Source organism: Pseudorca crassidens, chromosome X (assembly GCF_039906515.1).
Source record: "Pseudorca crassidens isolate mPseCra1 chromosome X, mPseCra1.hap1, whole genome shotgun sequence".
In the NCBI taxonomy this organism is placed as follows: domain Eukaryota; kingdom Metazoa; phylum Chordata; class Mammalia; order Artiodactyla; family Delphinidae; genus Pseudorca; species Pseudorca crassidens.
In genome coordinates this window covers 33,411,263-33,434,263 of record NC_090317.1, presented here as the reverse complement: position 1 = coordinate 33,434,263, position 23,001 = coordinate 33,411,263, and the positions used below count along the sequence as shown (strand labels likewise).

The following is a 23,001-nucleotide window of genomic DNA, read 5'->3' as shown; positions in this document are numbered from 1 at the left end:
GGTCAATTGTAAATGGCCTAAACTGGAAACATTCTGAAGTTGTTTGTTTACCTCACCTATATTTTGAAGGTGAAAAATGAAATAGCTGGGTCTGATAACTTGGGATTCTGATGATCCATTAACACAGATGTAGAAATCTTTACAGTCTGATGACTCCAAGTAGGGAAATATGCATCCAATATTTTTTCCGTTAGCCTTGATGTAATCAGCACACTGTAACACATGGTCCAAGCCCTCATACCTGTGAAAAGAAGTGTTGTAAGAACTGTGTTTACCAATATCTTCTAGTAGCATGGTATTCAATTTTCAATTATTGTAAGATACTAGGTAAATAAAAAAATCATTTAATAACATACAATACTCATTGAGCACCAACTATGTGCCAGATCCTATGATAAGTGCTAGGGCTACAATAGTAAGGAAAGTAGAGATAGGCCATGATTTTACAGAGCTTACAATCTGGTGGGAGTCTTTATAAAATCTCAGATATAAGGCAAGAATTCTTACTCATATACTTGGGTTATGTTGACTCATGAACAGGATTTGAGAATCGAAGAATAAGATTCCTATTAAGAAAATATGGGGTTTATATTGATAATCCTAAATGATACTGCTTTTTTTCTATTGTACTGGAGAACTTATTAGAAGAAAACAGGTTTTTTAATAAGAAAACAGATTTAAAAGCAGACTTACAAGATGGCCAAAAAGCACATGCAAAGATGCTCAACATCGCTAATTATTAGAGAAATGCAAATCAAAACTACAATGAGGTATCACCCCACACTACTCAGAATGGCCATCATCAAAATGTCTACAAACAATAAATGCTGGAGAGGGTGTGGAGTAAAGGGAACCCTCCCACACTGTTGGTAGGAATGTAAATTGGTACAACCACTATGGAAAACAGTATGGAGGTTCTTTAAAAAACTAAAAATAGAACTACCATATGATCCAGCAATCCCACTCCAGGCATATAGCTGGAGAAAACTAATTCAAAAAGATACATGCACTCCAATGTTCACAGCAGCACTATTTACAGTAGCCAAGACATGGAAGCAACCTAAATGTCCATCAACAGAGGAATGGATAAAGAAGATGTGGTACATATATACAATGGAATATTACTCAGTCATAAAAAAAAAGAATGAAATAATGCCATTTGCAGCAACATGGATGGACCTGGAGATTATCATACTAAGTGAAGTAAGTCAGACAGAGAAAGACAAATATCATATGATATCACTTATATGTGGAATCTAAAAAAATGATACAAATGAACTTATTTACAAAACAGAAACAGACTCACAGACTTCAAAAACAAACTTATGGTTACCAAAGGGGGAAGGGATAAATTAGGAGTTTGGGATTAACATATGCACACTACTATATATAAAATAGAAAATCAACAATTACCTACTATATAGCACAGGGAACTCTACTCAATATTCTGTAATAACTTATATGGAAAAACAGTCTGAAAAGGAACGGATATATGTATATGTATAACTGAATCACTTTGCTGTACACTTGAAACTAACACAACATTGTAAATCAACTATACTCCAATATAAAACAAAAATTAAATATAAAAGATATATAAAATTTTTAAAATTTAAGAGAAAATTTTTTGACAAAAAATAAAAGCAGACTTACAAAATATCATTATGTTTAATAAAATGAATTAAAATCCTCTGAGGATATAATACACATCAAGAGATAAACCTCAGAAAAGCCAACAGGGGCTCAAAAAGAAAAAGAGGAGTTGTTTGGCAAGTAAATATCTAACTTCCCATTCTCCTAGACAAGAAATGTTGCCATATCATTGAAAGTTAACCTCTTTTCAGTAATAAAGCTAATGGGAATTAGGGGAGAATTTCCCTACTGATTTCCAAAGGAACAAATGCCTGGTTTATTTTCCTAAAGAATAACTTGTAATACAAATTGACATTATCTTAAAAGCAGCCAAAATCCCATTTGCAATGAGGCTAATCTAGCAGCTGATAAGGTGCTGGTACAAATATCAGGACTCTACTGAATTCACTTTATGCCAAGTATTTATTTTAGGCCAAGTCTGCAAAATTGTACTCTCTGGTTTAGTTCACCTGGTTAGAGTTTGGGATATTTGCCTTCTAGGCTGGACTTTACATAATTTACTTTATGCCAGTGGAAAGCCTCACGGTACCCTTATTTTCCAGTCTCTAAAATGTCAATATTTATTCCTCTCTACTTTACTAAGGTGAGGATAAAGTTATGTTAAACATGAGCTACAATGAACAAGAGGGCAGGGACTTTGCCTTATTCATACTTCCTTTTATCTAGAACAATGCCTGGCATTTAATAATTGCTTAATATTTATTGAATTTATTTAATTAACAAATAAATTAGAACTTAGAAATTGACCCATCCAATTCCAGATGAGGAAACTGAGACCCCAAAACAAGAAATTGTTTGCCCGAGACCACTAAGTTAAGTGATGCCATAATATGGATTAGAACCCAGTACTCAGGAGATTGTTAATAGCTTATACCTTATTGCTTATACATTGTAATTTTCTAAAGAAAAACACCATGATAATTTGTGCCTGAGACTCAACAAAGAGTAATGCTTTGTCCTCTCTTGTTTTTTCTGTTATTTAAAAATGCATAAGTTCTGATACTTGTCTATCAACTTACCGATGTTATTATCATCATTTGGTTCATTCATTTAATGACTATTTAGCGATAATCTACTATGGGCATAGCACAGCAGAGACGGTCAAGAGAAGTATCAGAAATAGTTTGTGCCCACCAATCTCTTAAAAATTTAAGAGAAAAAGGAGACAAAAATTTAAAGGTCATCTAGACAATAAGTAGTTAAGAACTATAATAAGTAACAGTTCAGAGAAAAACTGAACGGAAGCTAATGTGAGCAGTAAAGGGTTAATGAAATTGAATACCAAATGGGTCTTGAAGGATGGATAAGGGTTAGTGAAAGAGAGAGTCAGATGGTATTCTAGGTACCAATGCACACAAAGGCATAAAAGATCAATCATAACATGGATAGAAAAATATGTAGAGATGGGTCTAAATGGAGCAGAACATTCACATTGGTGGTAGTAGAAGGTAATGTTGGAAAGGCAGTGATGCAGTGAGGCAGAGACTTGAATGGCCTAGACTTTATCCTGGAGGCAATGAGTAGCCACGGCAAGTTTTTGAGCAAAAGAATGGCATATGAAAATAGAAGAATAGGAAGATAAATCTGGCTACAGTGTGTAGAATGAATAGGAAGGGGAGAGACTAGAAGCAGAGAGACCATCATTTGGGAGGCTATGGCAATCATCCAGGTGTGGAACGAGGTAAGCCTGAAGAAGAGTTCTTACAGTAGAAATGGGAAGTAAAGAACAGATGTGAGACCTTGCAAGGCAGTGTCATTGTTGATTATGGTGATTAATGTTACCATGAAAAAATTAAGGAATGAAGGAGATAGAAGATTCAAGATGGTTGTAAGTTTAAAAGCCTTAGTGACAGTTAACAAACGTAGGGAAGTCAGAAAAAGGATCAAAAGGCAAGAATATGAAATATGCCAAAACTTTTTAGGTTATAACTCCATCTATCTAAAAGATACAAAATATTTAATCCAGTACAGAAACAATGACTGCATTCCTTATTATCGCCCATAGAGTGCCTTCTAGTAGCTACAGCCTAAACCTACTTACTCCCATTGATAATCCCAAATAATTGTAAATAAACTTCATCATAAATACAACTCTGAAAAGATATAATGAATTTAATTTAATGAAAATACAGTTACTCATACTGTGAATTAATTTTGATAGATATCTTCCTAATATGGAATTCTTATTATAAAAATACTTACCAATAAAACAAGTTGTAATTGGTATCAGAATGGACACACATGCCAGGTTTCCAAGAGCAAAGTAAATGTTGCCGGTTGTAATATACACAATCCATATCCTGAATTTTAGTTTCCAGATTTCCTAAGAAATGAAAAAACTGTGAATGCTTGAAAGACATGACGATGAATCATATGGGAAATAACTATGCAATTTTATTTCATTTCCTTTGACCTCTCCACTTGATTTAGCAATCAACATAATCAGGAATATTCCAAAAGGAAGTTGTTGCAAATCACTTCACTGTAAGTGGGACATGAAAAATCAAAAACTTTTGAGGGCTTATTTACTGGTACTAGTGTAAGCATATGCAAAAGTACTAAATTAATAATTCTAGGATGCTCTGAGCAGTTGCATAAATAGTCACATGCATATTTACTAATATGAGCCCCAAACTGGGAACTATATTAACCTAATAAGATGTAGGTTTTGCCACATGTGTTTGCTGATATAAAGAATTCAAAAAGGCCAGTCACCCACTCCTAAGAAGGATTCTCTTTTGTGCCACATTCTCAATTGTACATGTCATCTGATGTATAAAGGTTAAGGGACTTACTTCCCATATAGATTGTTCTGAAAGTATTAAATATGAAAAGAGAGCTTTGTTTTAACCTTGTGGTGATATCCAATAAGTAGCTTCTGACCATGAACTTTGAACTTCTGATCCATTTGTGCATTGCCCTAGCAGAAGTGTGTGTATCTTTGCTTCAACACCTTTGTTAAGATCAAATCCATCTTTGTAATGTAGATTCTTAGTAATGATGGTCTGTTTGATAAAAAGATGAGACAAAGTTAAGCTTAAAACAATAATGGTATCATGAGCCACATTAATAAGGCTAAAAAGTCATTAACACCCTGGAGAGTTCCCAATATCTAAGAAATTCCTGATGATTATCTGATAAAATGTCCCAGATATATTTCTGGCAGAGTTCACTTCTGCATATTATATCATTTGATGAGATCATTTGAATCTTAGCATCTCATTAAAAAAAATTCTGGAAAAAAAAAAAGGCTCTATGGGAGGAACTTTTGAGCTATAACCGTCAAGTTGAAATTGAGAGAGAATTTTCATGTACCATATGCCTATTACATGACAATTTATCACATTTCAAATATCATATGAACTCTTCAGGAATCATATAAAATCTTGGAGGTAACTGAAGAAAGCCAGACAAAGTGCGACCTCCTGAAGGACTAAAATCATGTATCATTTATCCTTCTATTACCGATACCTAGCTAGTGGAGTGTTTGGAGAAAAAAGTTGCACAATGAATGTTTGATTTGAATTGTCCCTTGAAACTACCTAGCTGAATTAGGAAGGTAACAGAATGCCTTGTACAACCAAAATCTTTGAATAAACATGCTTGTTGACTATGTAAATAGTTAATTCAGTAAACCTTCACTGAGCACTTAATACAATATATGCACAGAACCATGCTGTGTTCTGTAGGGAGAGTACAAAGATAAATAAGGCTTGATTCCTACAGAGCAAAAGCTCACATAGCCCAGCAGCATATATAAGACCCATATACAGGTATATAAGTAACTTTGAAATATGGTAAAATGTGTAAGTACTCTTCAAGTCCGTATTCTATGGGACCAAGTTTTCTTTTTTTCCTGTATTTCCAATGGTAGACTTAATACTGGGTGGGGTGAAAACAGATGTTGCAGGATGCACAGGAGATAGCAGCAGGCATGCAGCTTATTATTTTTTTTTCTTAAGAACTTTTATTCCATGATACAATACTTTAATGAGTCATAAATCAATCAAAAGCTGATTTAATGCAATGGACATTGTAATTACTATTTCAGAAATAACTGAAATGTCCACTCTTTTCCAATACAAATAAAAGAATTGCCATTTTATGCCTAGATAACTCAGGAGGAAAATGTGGTGAAACTGTGAAGAATATTCTTTTTTTTTTTTTATTGGAGTATAGTTGCTTTACACTGCTGTGTCAGTTTCTGCTGTACAGCAAAGTGATTCAGCTGTATACGTATACCGCCTCTTTTCTGGATTCCCTTCCCATTTAGGTCACCACAGAGCAGCGAGTTAGAGTTCCCTGTGCTATACAGTAGGTTCTCATTAGCATGCAGCTTATATCTTAATAATAGCTATTGAGATACAGGAATAAAAGTAGACACTGACATCAGGAATCACAAGAAAACTAATAATCATTCCAATATCTTAAGTGCATGCTTTACTTACCTTCCAGCTTGCACTACCAATGTTTCGATACTTTAATTCATATTCTACTGTGCATTCCTTAAAGTTATCCAGAGACAGTGGAGGTTGCCATTGCAAATAGAGATAGCCTAAATATCCAGGATCCACTATTTCAAAATCCTGAGGAGGATTAACTGAAAAAAATCAATAAGATATTTTAATTTTTATCCTGTATCTTATGACAAAGATTGCTAAATCTAGATTACTTCCATATGTCCATCAACTGATGAATGGATAAACTGTGATATATCCATACAATGGAATATTATCCAGCCATAAGAAAGAATGAAATACTGATACATGCTACAACATGAATGAACCTTGAAAACATTAAGCTAAGTGAAAGAAGCCAGCCACAAAAGACCACATATTGTATGATTCCATTTATGTGAAATATCAGAATAGACAAATCCATAGGGACAGAAAATCGATTAGTGGTTGCCGGGGGCTGGAGGGAGGGGAGAATGAGATGTGACTACTGAATGGATTTGGGGTTTCTTTTGGTGGTAATGTAACTATTCTGGAATTTGATAGTTGTGGCTGTTACACAACTTTGTGAATATACTAAAAACCACTGCCCAGTATACTTTAAAAGGGTAAGTTTTATATCCTTTAAATTGTATCTCAATAAAGCTGTTTTTAAAAATCTAGGTTACTGCTACATAGTTGTCCCTTCTTTAAGGAATTGCATATGTAAAATGTGACTTAGCCAAGCTAGGTAATAAGTTTTCATGGAAATAAGAAATTCAACATGGAGTTATCTCTGTGGTCATATAGACAAGAATTTAGTCTAGGATGGGAACACTTTATTACCTAAATCTCTCTCATAGCAAGAATCAGTCAGTATTAATCCTGTGTTTACCATATGTAAATAACATCATGGCCCACACGAAAAAAGGGATAGAAAATATAAAATATGACTACTATGGCTAAGTGCCTTAAGAATTAGGAGAACAGGCAGATCTTGTTGGTCCATTCAGGATAATTGAATCCTCTAGTCAACTGAAGTTCAGAGGTATTTGTAGAACATGGCAAACCAGAGCCACTCTTTGGAAGGGCTCAAGAAAAAGTGGCAGGCAGCTGAGTAGAGTGACAGGAAACAGCCTGTTTTATTTTGAGGGGGTGGGGGCAGTGGGAGGCAATGGCTCCCTCATCTGGAGATTTTAAAAGCAATAAAAACAAACAAATTATTCTATAAACTTACTAAACCTACTAGCAAATCTAGTACTATAGTACTGTCCTCATGTTGCCTTTCTGCTAACAATTTCCTCTCATTTCTGCCCTGTTGTTCATTTTAATACTTCACTTCATATTACTTGTTGAGGTGAGGAAAAGAATCAACAGAAAGAAACGGTGGCACAAATAATGATTTGAAATGGGACCTGCATGAACCAATAAAGAAGGTTTCTATTGAGGATGAAATGACAATACTATTGTTTCAACTTTTATGATTAGAAATCTTTGTTAAATGCATTGTTCTAATTACCTTCTGCAATGAAAAGTTCATTAGACATGATTTAATAATTCTGTAATTATTTTAAAATTTTATTTTAAATCTCTGTATTTTTAAAATTTATCTAATTGTCTTAAAAGTTAAGGATAGTAATAAAGGAAAGTTTTCAGTTAGTTGGGTACCAGGCAATGAGGCTTCGGATAATTAACTTCTTTGTTAGAAAAGACTACACAGAAAGGTATGGAAAGTGTCTTTTAGTTTGGCTTTTATCCCACAAAATGTTTATTATCATCAGTTACCTTATACATGAGGCTGACTAGTAAGAACATATCTTTTGTGTATGGACTCCCTGAAATATTTCCAATAACAAGTCATCTACTTGTTATGCACTTTTCATAGGGTAGGTTGAAAAGGCAGTTAATATCCCTAATTTTAAAACTACTCCATTCTTGGTTTACCTTTTATCTCAGCATTTGAAGACAAAGTAGAGCCGAATGCTGTGCAAAGAAGAAGGGTATACAGGCATCTGATATCCAAATGAATGAAAGCCATTTCTCCAAGATTTAATATCTTCAAATTTCTACTCTAAGAAGGAAAAATATAGCAGTTTAACTTTATCAAACCTCAAAAAGGACTAAATGTGACTAAAAATACATTTGGGAACTCTCTGTGTGCTTTCTAGCAAGACTTGTGAAAACTGTGCCCCTTTGAACCATTTAAACAGAAAAAAAATCAAGTTTGGAACCAAAATAATTGGAAAGGAGGATTTTAGTCTCATTCTTCTTATGAGAGCAAAAAAAAAAAAAGCAAAACAAACAAACATATCCCTTCAACCCCCACCCCCGCCACACACACACACACACACACACACACACACACACACACACACACACTTTTCTACACATCATATGCTATGACCAGGATTTGAAAGTTATCTGAATAATGACAAAGCTCAGAATCTACATCAAAACCTCAGATAACTCAGAACTTTGCTTCATTTCTTCTTAAATATTAAAATCATCATCATCTTCTACTCTCCTATCCGTTCTACTCTTCCCTGTTATTTCCTATATCAGTAAATGGCACCATCATCTTCCCAGTTGCCCAAAGCAGAAACCTGAGAGTTTGCCTCAACTCCTCCCTCTCCCATCCAATCTCCCCTTCCTAAATTGAGGATCTCATCATCAGGGGTCTCCTTATCCAGTTTTTCCTGTCTCCAAACCATTTTCACACCACATACAGTAAGGACAAATCTGAATTTACCACCTCTTTCTTAAAAGAGCACTTCACTGTCACAGAATACAATTTATTCATCTTTTTATTATTGAAGAATAATAGTTTATGATTGAAACTAAACTAATAGTTTATGATTGAAACTAAAAGGATTCATGTCTCCACATATCCATTCAATCAAAAAATACTCTCCTTTCAATGAAACATCACTACTTGCAGTTCTACACTTCTCTTTGAGTCTATATTCCTAAAACCAACAATTTCACAGGAAGTTAAGGATTAAAGGTCACTTACCCCAACAGTCAGGGATTACCTTTCTTTTCCCCTACATAAAATAATTAAGCAGGACAGACCCTCTCCCTGCTCCACCCTCTTCATCTTACCTGTTCCATTTGTAGTGTTCTCATGTTGGTAGGCTTCGATTATTACATAATGGAACCTTGGGGTCAAACTGTTAGAGCCAGCAAGTATATTGGAGGCAATGCTAGTCCAATCCTCCTTCATATATTGGGAAGTAAAACTCAGACTTACCCAGGATTACACAGCAAGTTAGTAACAGAGCTGGAAGTAGAACAGAGATGAGATTCCCAGACTAGTGCACTTCCACCTTACTATGCTGGATCCCACACGTTTGACTCAGGATTATGAAAGTTTTTCCTCTGAGACTCCAGCATTTAAGTCTTCCTTCAATTAGCTAGCCAGGCTGAATCAACACGATGCTGTTTCTTTTTCTATGTCTCATAAACTCATAAGGGGATGCCATTTCTCTTACTGAGGTCCAGTGAATCTCTCTCCTCAATTCCTCCCTCCCCACCACCAGCCCACTGCTGCCTTCTAAGGCATCTGTAAATAGTAAGTAGGTTTCGTCAACAGAAAGCCATATTTCTGCCATAGAGCTGCTTTTACAGATTGAGGTGAACAGACGGGTTACTTTTGGATCCAAGGCAATAGGTCTGACAAAGAGAAATCCTTTCATATTACCTATAAAGACTAAGACAATCAGGCTTCCCTTAAAATGCTCTCAGAGAGATCTTTTTTTTTTTAATAACTATTTTATTTTAATTTTGGCTGCATCGGGTCTTAGTTGCAGCACGCGGGCTCCTTGTTGCAGCACGTGGCTTCTCTCTAGTTGTGGGCTGCGAACTCAGTAGTTGCAGCACGTGGGCTTAGTGGGCATGTGGGATCTTAGTTCCCCGACCAGGGATGGAACCCACGTCCCCTGCATTGGAAGGAGGATTCTTAACCACTGGACCACCAGGGAAGTCCCTCTCAGAGAGATCTTAAAGTTCTTTCCTTAAATATTTCATAGCCCTGTGTCATGTACAGCATAAATGCTAAGAGTTAAAAATACCTTGCTTCTATTCTATTTATAGGCTACTGAAATTTGATTCAGGCTATCAAATAGCACTTCCTGGATTAGCCAAATACATTAAGCAAAGGTAGGAAATGGGATAGCTGGCTTCCTGAATCACTTACCTAGAAATCCACAAAAGGAATTCCTGAATCAACCTTAGTGTCCCACCTAGACTTTCTTACCCAAATGAACATGAAGACAATTCTTTCTTTGGCTTGTGGGTTACAGGACTGTCACTAGTGCAATGAGGTATTTTGTATACTATATGGTTACCAGAGGACAGAGTTTTTCACAAGAGGGGAAGGGATCTGAAGACAAAGGGAAGATGGGGGATGGAAATGCAGAGATACAAAATTTGAAACATTTTCTGATATACTCCCCACCCTCAGTCCACAGTTAACAACCACTCATCTGGTCATTTTATTTTAAAAAATGAGGAAATACCCAGAGAGGAAAGTGAGTTATCCTAGCTCACACAACTTATTGGGGGCAGAGCTAGGACTGAAAACCAGCTCTCTTAAGTGCTTTCCACTGACTAGCAAATGAACTTTCTTGTTATAAGGAGTCTGTCCTGAACCTATGTTACCAGAAGGCTCCCTGCGAACCTTCCTCAACCTATTGTCACCACCCATACCATCAACCCCACCACATAGTTTTATCATCATCACATTTTTAGCAGAGTAATAATTCAATAATCTTTCATTGTGCACTTTTTTTTTTTACCAAATACTATCCCAGCTGAATCTTGTCTAAGACACAAGGTACAAGTGATGAATCATAACATCTGTAATAATGAAAATAATACCTCCTACTATTTATTTACCCTTCCCAGCATCCCAGGCACTAGCCTGTGCTAAACCCTTTACGTGCATAATCTCATATAATACTTGGTCAGCCTTGGATGTATGTACTATTTTTATTCCCATTTTAAAGACCAGAAACTGAGACAAGGAGAAATTAAACAACTCCCTGCAAGTTACCACAGGCTATAAATGGTGAAGCTTGGATCTGAACCCAGACAGCCTAGTATCAGAACCCTTGATAACCACTACACAAGTGTAACCCTTGTGGAGGACAGCTTCCTGTTTCTACCCACTCAGTTTCCCACAACACTGTTACTTAGACAGTTTCCCACTAAGAATCTCCTTTGGAATGGCAGGCCTAAAGTTATTTCCTGGTTTCAGCCTCACTTCCCCACCTCTTCAAAGCCATGCTACATAATCCCTTCATTCTAAGAGTTGGCTGAGATAATCCTTGCATTATTGCAGAAACTACAGGTACTTACCAATAATACAGTTTCTCAAGAAATGGATTATCACAGGCAATTATCACAGCCCCTCTTTTCTTCCCCTCTCCAACTGAGAGACAGTTACTGAAACTCTAACACTTCCCTTCCTGTCTGATAATCAAGCACACTGAAAAAAAATAGATTGGTATTCCTGAAACAGCCAGTGGGCCAGGATACAGATTCTGTAAGTCACAAGATAGGGGAGGTTACGGGTAGGGCTAAAAGCCATCCAAAGCAAACTTAGACTCACAGCGCAGTGTTGCAAAAGTTGACAGGACTAAGTAATCTTTGAATAAGCCAATAGATATATAGATGAGGAGCTTGTATACAGGCACAATAGTATAAATATCAACCTGGATTTCAGCCCTGCCTCAACCACTAATGTGTTTGGAAGGAAACTATAACTCAGTTTTCTTCTATAAAATGGAGGTAATGACACCAGCCTGGCAGTTTTAAGATTAAATGAGATAATGTATGTAAAAGTGAAAGAGAATAGTAAATTGCTCTATATACTTGCAAGGGGTTTGTTTCTGAGCACCTTGTTACTATGAAAAAACTTGAAAACAACTTGCTCCAAACTACACACCTGCTCCTACTAATTCAGCAAATTTGACTTGTGCACAGTTGATAAGTAGGTACTTATTATTAACCTCTAACTTCTACCACCCTTGTTGATCCAGTAGCTGCCTTTACTGGTCTTTGTCTTAGTAATAATAATCTATTGCATTTGTTTAGCTTTTTATAGTTTACCAAGAATTTATTGAATTATTTTAACAAATCTGCAGACATGAAATGTTGGTATCACATATTTACAATCAGTAAAATTGGGGCTTAGAGGGTGATGTGACTTGAACAAGACTCCACTGCTGGTACAATCCACACTGAAAGGAAAGGTAACAGAAATAAGGAACAGAAATATGTTGTAAAGCTAATAATGCAGTCCCTTACATAATACGGTTTTGTAGAAAATTTCCTTCTCTGCCTGACAAAGAAAAAAAAAGATCCTTCCAAAGTATCTGAAATAGCCACAGGTTCTTGTTTTGTTTGTAAAGGCAGTGACCAAGTTACAAAGACAAATAATTATCTATTATAAAATGATGAATGGGGTTTTGCAATGTCACTAAAGTGGCTTCTAAGAAAACCTCCTAAAGGAAGTATGGCCATGTCATTTCTGTTGCCGTTGTTTAGAAAAAAAAAAAGTTATGAAATTTGATACTTTCTGTATTATTTAAAATATCTAAAAATATCATCCAAAGCAATTAGAATAGGGATAAGAGAAAAAGAAAATGGGAAAATAGAAGAGAAGTAATGCTTGAGGAGAGAGAAATGGAAAAGTAGGGTTGATACTGGAAAAGCTTTATCAAAAGTCCAGGCTCTTGTTCAACTTGTCCAAAAGAGTTTGGGCAAGGAATACAAGACACCAAGGAAAAATAAACACACACACACACACACACACACTGAGGCTGAGGAGCAAGGAGAACAAAGAAGCAGTTTATTTAGGGCAGAAGCTAAGAGTGCCAGCGTCCTCACAAGTGAAGAGTGCCCACAGGCTTGTTGATCCCCCTTTTCATCTTATTTTTAGTCCTTTGAATGGGTGGGGGTTTTTTTGATTAGGAGCAGAATACTCGAGGGGAAGGTTTAGGTGTGGCCTGGATTGCACCAGGTTGCATCAGCTTCCGGCACACTTGCCTCCTGAAGCCACTGTACATGCGTTCTAAGAGCTGTTTGCCCTTATATTTTCCCTTACTAGTTGAGCACCACACCTGGAAGGTTGTACAGGCTCATCAGCAACCTGTGCATTTTTATTTGCGCATGCTCCACTGTTTTCATGTTCAGAGTTTCTTGCTCAGATGCTACAAAGTTTCTGTTTTAGATGCCATTCTGACCTGCGTCATGGCCTCATTAAATGCAAAACAAGGAGGTGGCTTTGCCTTGTGCCTAATGCATATACATAAGGAGGATGTCCTTGGGCCCCACCCTGTCTTCCCTGCCTTAGGGTGATTGCCAAGGCTTAAATGTTGTCTGGGGGTGAAATGACAAATTTATATGATCTTACAATGAGAAGGCATTGACTAGGAGATCTGGGCTCTAGCACCAACTTTGGCAGGGGATTTAGAAAATGATAATAATAGGGACTATAGTTTATCTTACCAGGTGTCAAGCTCTGTGCCAGATGTTTGATATGGATTAGCTCATTTAAGTCGTTGATAGTTACAATTATTATTATCGCAATACTGTATTATAAATGAGTTGTTTGAGGCTCAGAAAGGTTAAGTAAATTACGCAAGGTCATACAACTTAAGCAAAAAATATGTGTATATCTAATTCTAAAGACTATGCTCCTATTAACATATCTCACTTTAGTGAAACTCAATTTCCTCTCCTATGAGTTATCCCTGGGATATCTTTCTGTTTTATCAGTTAATCTGGTGTGTATCCATCCATGGTTTCAGGATGTGACTCAAAAGCACTGGCTTCCTGAATAACTTGTCTCATTTCAAGGAGACCATCCAACATGTACAAATGTCTATTCATAGTTCCTGGAGTACAGCCATGACTCAGCATCAAAATCAGCACCTCTGGAACGGGACAGATCCTGAGGCCTGACAACATTTTAAGATCAATACATAGCTCAATAATAGTACAATCAGTCTATGAACTGTTGGTGAGTCAAATCTAATTTAGATAATAACTAGCACATAATATTTCACGCAGTGGAGTAGTTTATAAAGAATGCTGAAGATGACTTTGTGTACTTTCAAACATAAAAGGACTTTGAATCAGACAGATTCATCATGCTTGCCCCAGTCAACTGTCATTTCCCACAAAAATACACAAAGAAGTTAGGCACATGCTGAATGATAAAAATCACTGCAGACGAATGAAGTACAGGTAGGATCTCTTTTTAACAAATACCACTTTAACATCCAGTTATATATAACATGATTATATTTGTGTCCCTGCCAACATTACATACTAATATTGTTTCTTGATATTTATGAAATATGTTCAATAAATCCTGTAAAACATAAGTAGTCATTTTATTCCCAAATCCTTTTTGTAGATGGTTTCCTGTATGACATCCTGAGTTCATCCAGCTGACAAGTTTCCTGAAGCACTGTCAAAGCTACAGAATTCCGTTTTGAGCTACCACAGCAACTGACAGGTTTATAGTGTTCCTTCATGAAGCAGTTTACACATTTCAGAATCTGTCCCTAAACTGGGCAGATCAGAGCTTTTTAGCTTATAATTCCATCCAAATAAACCAACAACAGGCTTTTACAACCGTTTTAAAAAAATCTACCAGGTCATCGCTTTCTTAAAATAGGTCAGATTCTTCTTATTAAATACACCTTAAGTTCTATTCAAATGAAGTCACAGCTGAAGAGCAATGCAGTTTCTTGAAAGGCACCACTGCTCTGGAACTAGCAAAACAATCTCTTTTGTTTGTTCAACACACTTCTCCTCACTCCCAGATGCTCCCAAATAATTATTAGCAAGCAAACACTGTGTACCCAAAACATTCACTTCAAGTAATGACTTTAGAATAACAGCTTTAGAAGTCAGTAATAGAGTGTGACCCACCCTCTCCATACTAAGTAAAAACAGAATAGAAAATGTACAATAGCAGATTTTATATTGTTTCAATGTTATTCTACCAGTATGCTCTTGCATGTACATAAGATATAAACTGTAAATACATGAAAATATGGTATTGTGTAACATATACTGCCATCAGTTATGGAAAAGAATGTTAACAAAAACACATAAATATTTCTATCATGTATTCATTATTCAACGATTATTTCTGGAAGCCTACTACATGCCAGGCACTGTTCCAGCCACTGGAGGTACAGCAGTGGACAAAACAAAGAACCTGCTTTCTTGGAACTAACTTTCTGGAGTGGGAGACAGACAATAAACAGACAGACAGACAGACGGACAATATCAGATAATTATAAGTTTCACAAAAAGAAATAAAGCAGGATAATATGAAAGAGAGTAATGAGAGTTCATTTTAGATAGGGTGGTCAGGGAATGCCTCTCTGAAAAAGTAACATTAAGGACCTCAATGAAGTGAGGGAATGAATCAGATGAAGATACAGGGAAAGAAACTTGCAGGTAGAAGGAATAGCACATTCAAAAGCCCTGGGGAGGGAATCAGCTTAATAGTTCTAGGAATAGCAACAACGGTAAGATAAGAAACAGAAAAGGTTAGATGATCTCACAAAGATAGGCCGACTGTGGGCAATGGTACTGGATTTCCTATTTATTTTTAGTAAAATGAGAAGCAATTGGATAGTTGTGAGTAGAATAACATGATGTAACTTACATTTGAAAAGGCTACTCTGTATGGAAGGGAAGGATAGAAGCAATAATCCAGGCTAGAGTTGATGGTAAGTTGGACCAACTTGACAGCAGTGGAGATGCTGATAGGATTTTACTGATGGATTGAGTGTGGAGTACCAGAGGATGATGCCTGTATTTTTGTCATGGGCAACTGAATAATTGTTTATGGGGCTTGGGGATGATGGACAAGAGTTCAGTTTTATATGTTTCAGTTTGAGCTGCCTAACTAACATCCAAGAGGAGAAGATGAGTAGGCAGTTGGATAGTTGACTCTGGAGATTAGGGGAAAGACCAGAGCTATGGATATATTTTTGAGAGTCATCAGTATATAGGTAGTATTTAAAGCCATAGGATTAATTAAAGTCACCTAGGGTATAGTGTAGATAAGATAAAGAAAAGAGGACCAAGGACTGAGATCTGGGACCCTCCAATATATAGAGGCCAAAGAAATGAGGAGGTATCAACAAAGGACACTAAGGAGAGGCCAAGGAGGTGAGAAGAAAACCCAGAGTTTGTGGTGTCCCAGAAACCAAGTATGGAAAATGTTTCAAGGATAAAGTGATAGACTATGTCAAAAGCTACCAATAGGCCAAGTAAGATAAGGCCTGAGAATGGTCTAACAAATTTGGCAAACTGAAGATAGTTGGTGACATTGATAAGGAAATAAGTGGAATGTCTGGAGCAAAACTCAGATTAAAGTGGGTTCAGGAAAGAATGGGAGGGAGACAATGAGTATGGATAACTCTCTTGAGTAGTTTGCAATGAAGGGACATAAGGTTCTCTTGCTAGGAGGAAGTCACTCATTTCTTCCCTCTTGAAAACAGGAATGGAGAACATCTCACATAAAGGTTTGATCCTGTTGTTACTTAGATTTTTGTCGTACCTGTTTAGTAACAGTGAGTGTTCTTATTTGAGGGATGCAGGCCAGAGTATTTTAGGATTGTACTTATCAAAGGGTACCATACCAAGGTAGAACATTTTTCTGAGACAATTAGAAACTATCAAAGTTTAGTTTCACCAGTGATTACTTTAACAAATACTTTCCATCTGCTCAAATTGTTTTACAAAGGTATCTCCATCTTGTCACATTTCCAATGAAATATTATTTTTAAAAGCCTGCAATTTCTCCAGACTGTAGAACATCTTTACTTTCCATCTATGTGCAATCTGAGATTTCACTGTTTTTCTTCTAAATTTGTCTCCTGCAACAAAAGTAATCAGAAACAACTTTAACTATATTTTTATAGGGCACTTTAAAAACTTGGCTATTGGTCTAGAAACATGATTGAAAATCAGAATCAAGATATATCAGAGATTCTTGTTCTAGGGAACATAAAGCCTTTATTGTATTTTGAAAACTCTGAAACTGAGGGATCAAATAATATAACTGTCCATACTCCCAAAGGGCTCCAATAAGTGCATATCTCTAGGCAAAAGGATTTGTATTCTGGCTTAGATTGGCAGCCTATTTGAGATTCAGAGCATGGATGATCCTATTTCATCATTCAGGCTCTTGCTGTTTGCTTCTTCTCCCACACGCCCCTCATCTTCTTTCCTTATATTTTTCTTTTTCCATTTTCTCCCTCTTTTCCTCTTTCTTACTGATGTTTTCTCTTTTCCATTAAGTGGAAATAAATATATTTTTGGATTCCTGGCTGTCCTTATTTTAAATATACTGAAGCATTCTCTCTTCTCAATACATTTTCTTTTCTTCTTTTTTTTTTTAATAAATCTATTTATTTATTTATTTATTTTATTTATTTTTGCCTGCGTTGGGCCTTCGTTGTTGCACGCAGGCTTTCTCTAGTTGCGGCAAGCGGGGGCTACTCTTTGTTGCAGTGCGCGGGCTTCTCATTATGGTGGCTTCTCTTGTTGCGGAGCACAGGCTCTAGGTGCGTGGGCTTCAGTAGTTGTGGCTCGCGGGCTCTACAGCGCAGCCTCAGTAGTTGTGGCGCATGGGCTTAGTTGCTCCGCAGCATGTGGGATTTTCCCGGACAGGGCTTGAACCCATGTCCCTTGCATTGGCAGGGGGATTCTTAACCACTGTACCACCAGTGGAAGTCCCTCAATACATTTTCATTAGTTGTTTGACTTCAGAATATTTTCCATGCATTACTTGAAGATTAGACCAGTTTTGTAACTTTGTGAGTTTACTTTTTTAAAGTACTTACGATAAAAAGGTTATTTTTTACTTGTATGTCAGCAGAGCTTTATTGTTTTTCACTGGACTGATTGCCCTTCATAAAAATGAATTTCCTGCTTTAAGAGAACTGGTTCTTTATAATCATCTGCTTAAAAGCTCTGAATCCACTAATAATTTTAAGTGGTAGTTCTGCCTACTCACCTACTTTCTCACTTTTTTTGATAGCTGCTTTTCAGGTTGGGTTAGACAATGTTTCTTAAATGACTTTAGGGGCTTCTCATCAAGCCCCTATTTTCTATTTTTATGGCCTGTGCCTTTGATTGCTGTATTGGTGCTGATACGATCATAGGCATCTATCCAGATCTTCATTTCACAGACATTTCCTGAGCATCCATTTCGCACTCAAGGCTGCAGATATGAAAGCAAGCAAGACACAGAGTTCCCTGCCATCAAGTTTATGGAAGGAGAGCCAAAGAAACCAGAAACCAAAAAACAACAACAAAACCTCACAGTAACTCACTACACACTTGTCAGAATGGCCAAAATCCAGGACACTGACAACAACAACAAATGATGGCAAGGATGCTGAGCAACAGGCACTCTCATTCTTTGCTGGTAGGAATGCAAAATGGTACAGCCACTTTGGAAGATAGTTTGGTGATTTCTTACAAAACTAAACATACTCTTACCATATGATCCAGCAATCATGCTCCTTGGTTATTTACCCAAAGGAGTTTAAAATTTATGTGCACACAAAAACCTGCACACAAATATTTATCGCAGCTTTATTCATAATTGCAAAAACTTGGAAGCAACCAAGATGTCCCTCAGTAGGTGAATGGACAAATAAACTGTGGTACATCCAGACAATGGTATATTACTCTACTAAAAAGAAATCAAGCCATGAAAAGGCTTGGAGGAACCTTAAGTTCTTATTACTAAGTAAAAGAAGCCAATTTGAAAAGGCAATATAAGTGATGATTCCAACTACATGACATTCTGGAAAAGGCAAAACTATGGAGACAGCAAAAAGATCAGTGGTTTCCAGGGGTTGAAGTGAGGAGGAGGGATGACTAGGCAGAACCCAGAGGATTTTTAGGGCAGTGAAAATACTCTGTATGATATTATAATCATGGATACATGTCATTATACATTTGCCCAAACCCATAGACTATACAACACTAAGAATGAACCCTAATGTAAACTATGGACTTTGGGTGATTATGATGTGTCAGTGTAGGCTCATCACTTGTAACAAACGTACCACTCTGGTGCGGGATGCTGATAATGGGAGAGGCTATACATGTGTGGGGGCAGGAGGTATATGGAAAATCTCTGTACTTTCCTCTTAGTTTTGCTGTGAACCTAAAAATGCTCTAAAAAAATAAAGTCTTTAAAAATCAAATTATATAAACTTACAGTTAAATAATTTATACTATAAGCAAAATTAATAAACAAAATGGTTACTATAGTGTGTGAGCTTTCCTTGGGCTACTGGCAGAAATGTGAATTGATAGAATCTTTTTTGGAGGCAGTGTGGCTGAGATTACTACTTGTCCCCTAATATTCATTCTCCTCTCCTTCAGTGTAATGAAACCCCCATGTTTTAGCTGGGCACACGGGCATACAAAATGAAGGCTACCATGACAACATTAAGTTCTTGCCTAAGAGGTATAAACAGAAGTGTTATCTCCAATCTCTGTCATGCCTTTAAAGAGAATAGACCATTTCTCCCCTTTCCCTTTCCCCCTTTCTCCACTCTGCTTCTTAGAATGTGGTCCTGGTAGTGAGCCATCTTTGATTAAGCAGATGAGGAAAACACCCTACGCATGGCAGAACAAGTTTGGAATAGCCCAGGGCCTTTGACCTCATGAAGTAAAGCTTCATGCAGCCCTGGATTAGCTACCTCCAGATAGTTATGTGAGAGCAAAATAAACCACTTTCTTATTTAAGAAGAGCCTGCAACCTAATTAGAGGCATATTTAGCACTGTGTATAAAAGTCCTTTTCTTTGGCTGCGCCACGTGGCTTGCAGGATCTTAGTTCCCCGACCAGGGATTAACCCAGGCCCACGGCAATGGAAGTGCTGCGTCCTAACCACTGGACCCCCAGGGAATTCCCTAAAAATCCTTTAAAAGTTCATAATCTTTTAAGCCCAAATTTCCAGGTAATCAAAGTATGCGCTTATACAGTCCAAACCCTCATTTTCTACATAGGCTTTGAGTCAGCTACATTTAAGCTGTGTAGCACTTCCTTGGCTAAAATCTCCAACCAGATACCTGGGGGGAAAAAAATCATACTGAACCACCCCACTTGCAAATATTATAACCACAAATGCTGAAGTAGAAACTTTTCACAGTGACAAAACACAATGTGATAAAACTCCAACATCCCCTTTGAGGCCTTCAAAGTCCTTACTGTGCTAAATAAGTGCTAGAGAACTCTCTCTGGACATCTGGAGATTCTGCTAATATGAGTTGCTCTCAGGTACCACAGCACTTTTCCCACCACCATGAGCTGCTGCCACAGTTTTCTGAATGATGTTCTGATGGTGCACTCACATAATTTTAATCCTATGCTGCTTCACCTTCACCAGATGTTAACAGTTCATCCACATGCTTTGGTTATTATCAAAATGCCCTGGAGTTCAAGTTTCCTCTCAATGAATCAGTACTAATTCCACCAATAATGTATACTGTTCTTCCTGCAAAAGTGCTAGATAAAGGAGATGGCTGATTCCATAGTTAGAGAGTAATCACTGCTGGATGAGCAAAGTCAAACATACCTAGAGAAAAGAGAACTACTTGTAGTAGAATCACACCTATAGAAGCATGGCTTTGTCTTCCTTTGACTGAGCATCAGTGGGAGAGTTAGAATGACTCATACCTCCTACCCTCTAACCCTGTTTCATTCCACTTCCTATCCTCCAACCCTACTTCATTCCTTAGAAGTGGGCAGGATGCTCTTCAGAAATTCCTAGGTCCTCCTGATTCTCTTGATACTTACTATCAAAAGACAATGAGATACATGCATAAATTTATACAGACACAAAACATACTTGGCTTCCACTGTCTATCACCATGGCTTATATACAGATGAGAAAACAAGCCAGAGAAGTTAAATGATTTTCCCATAATCTCCTTTCATTCTAGCTTACGTTTTAAGTACTGCCACTGTGATCATTTTTCAGCTTTGCAAAGACTTGACTGTTTTTTCCAAATCCATCTGGCAGACTTTGCTTTCTTCCCTTTTTTATTCAATCTAGATTAGTTTCCATACCCCCAAACTAAAGCTGTCCCTCTGCCTGTTTATCATAACTTCCTAACAAAATCCCAAGCTTGAATGAATCCAACTTTCAGGTTTTCTCTGTGCCTATACCGGAGAAGGTGGGTGCTGAAGGAATAAGTCCCACAATAGATTAGTTCCATGATAAAGTTATAATATTCAATTTCACATGAACCCACAGTACTACTCAGAAACATTACATGTCTCTGTTCAGCTTTATTCCATTCTTGACAATAATTACAAACTTCTTCCAGTATCTCCAATCTTCTCATCTCCTCTCCTCAATCTCAGCACATTACTTTGTCTCTTTAAAAACAAAATTGAATAAGGACCTACTGTATAGCACAGGGAACTCTTCTCAATACTCTGTAATGACCTATATGGGAAAAGAATCTAAAAAAGAGTGGATATATGTATAACTTATTCACTTTACTGTACAGCAGAAACTAACACAACATTGTAAATCAACTATACTAAAAATTAAAAAATAAATAAAAACAAAATTGAAGCTATCAGATGGAAATTCCCTCATCTTCTTGATTCCACATTTTCCCCACACCCTCTCTTCCTTCCTTACTGTTATAATAAAGGAGTATATTTCCTATTAAGGTAAAACTCCTCATGTGTGTTTTGGATTCCAACCCTGATCACATTATCAGGAATCCTACCATTTAATTTTTTCTTCTCATATATTTTCAACATACATGAGATGTATGTATACATACATACGTAAATATCAGGTGGATATATCCATTAGCATTTAAATATGCTCATTTCTCCCCAAACTTAAAAAAAAACTATCTTGTCCATATATTTGTCTCCAGCTACTGCCCCAATACTCCCATCTTCTTCACAGCCAAATTTCTAGGAAGAGTTGTCTATACTTGCTATTTTCACACCTCCCACTCACTCTTCACCACTCCATTCCCTTCTAGCTTCTTCTTTCATCCCACCACCAATCCATGACTCTCCTGAAACATGTCCCACTAAAATAACTAATGGCCTCCATGTTACTGAATTCAATCAATATTTTTTATCCCAATCTTAAAGTGGCATTCACCTGTTTACCACCATCCTTCTTAAAACACTGTTCCCTTGGTTTTTCTCACACCAGCTTCCCAGTTTTCCTTCTACCGCTCTGGCCACACTTTTCATTTCATTTTTAGGTTCACCCTTTACTTATCCTAATATTAAATGAAGTTCTTTGAAGCCCTCATCTCTTTTGACTCTATGTTCTCCCTACGTAATTTTATCCACTCCCACAGCTTCCATTACTATCTATATGCCAATGACTTTCAAACATATATCTCTCACTCAAGCTACTGTTCTGAGCTCCAGACCTGTATATCTAATTGTTCTCTCAAATTTTTCACTTAGAAGTCTCAAACACACCTCAAATGCAAAATATCAAACACCAAAATCATGATCTTCCATCTGAAAATGGGTATTTAGAGAAGGAGATCTGTGATGTGTGTGGGTATGAAATGATGGTTGAAGATAAATGAGAGAAAGGAATCTAGGATGATTCCTATGTTTCTGGTTTAGGACACTGCTTGGGAATTTATGCTACCATTTGGTACTGGAAATAGAGGAAAGGAAAATGATGATAAATTACATTAATGTTTTGAATATTTATAATCCCTGTGTATTCATGTTCTTTGAAACAGAGAAAACTGAATTACAACATCCATCTGTGTTTTGAAATCATGTATTGAAGGATCATCTGGCTATTTTAAGAAAATCTACATAAATGGAATTTATCACTGTTCTAGGGAAG

The 23,001-nt window shown here is 36.8% G+C and overlaps 1 protein-coding gene across 3 annotated transcripts in view; it reads right to left on the bottom strand.

Annotated features, from left to right (window-relative positions):
* Nucleotides 1–23,001, bottom strand: part of IL13RA2 (interleukin 13 receptor subunit alpha 2) — a 46,202-nt gene that overhangs the window by 7,107 nt on the left and 16,094 nt on the right. For 2 of the 3 annotated variants that reach the window (XM_067722368.1, XM_067722367.1), the window contains exons 3-7: nt 8,031–8,157; nt 6,102–6,253; nt 4,505–4,658; nt 3,856–3,976; nt 57–241 (exon numbers count right to left, since the gene is read on the bottom strand). In XM_067722368.1, the coding sequence (XP_067578469.1) occupies nt 57–241; nt 3,856–3,976; nt 4,505–4,658; nt 6,102–6,253; nt 8,031–8,124 (706 nt within the window). In that variant the 5' untranslated portion in view covers nt 8,125–8,157. Of the gene's footprint in view, nt 1–56; nt 242–3,855; nt 3,977–4,504; nt 4,659–6,101; nt 6,254–8,030; nt 8,158–9,336; nt 9,440–23,001 lie in introns of those variants that run through there. The other variant, XM_067722366.1, reaches the window with a different exon arrangement.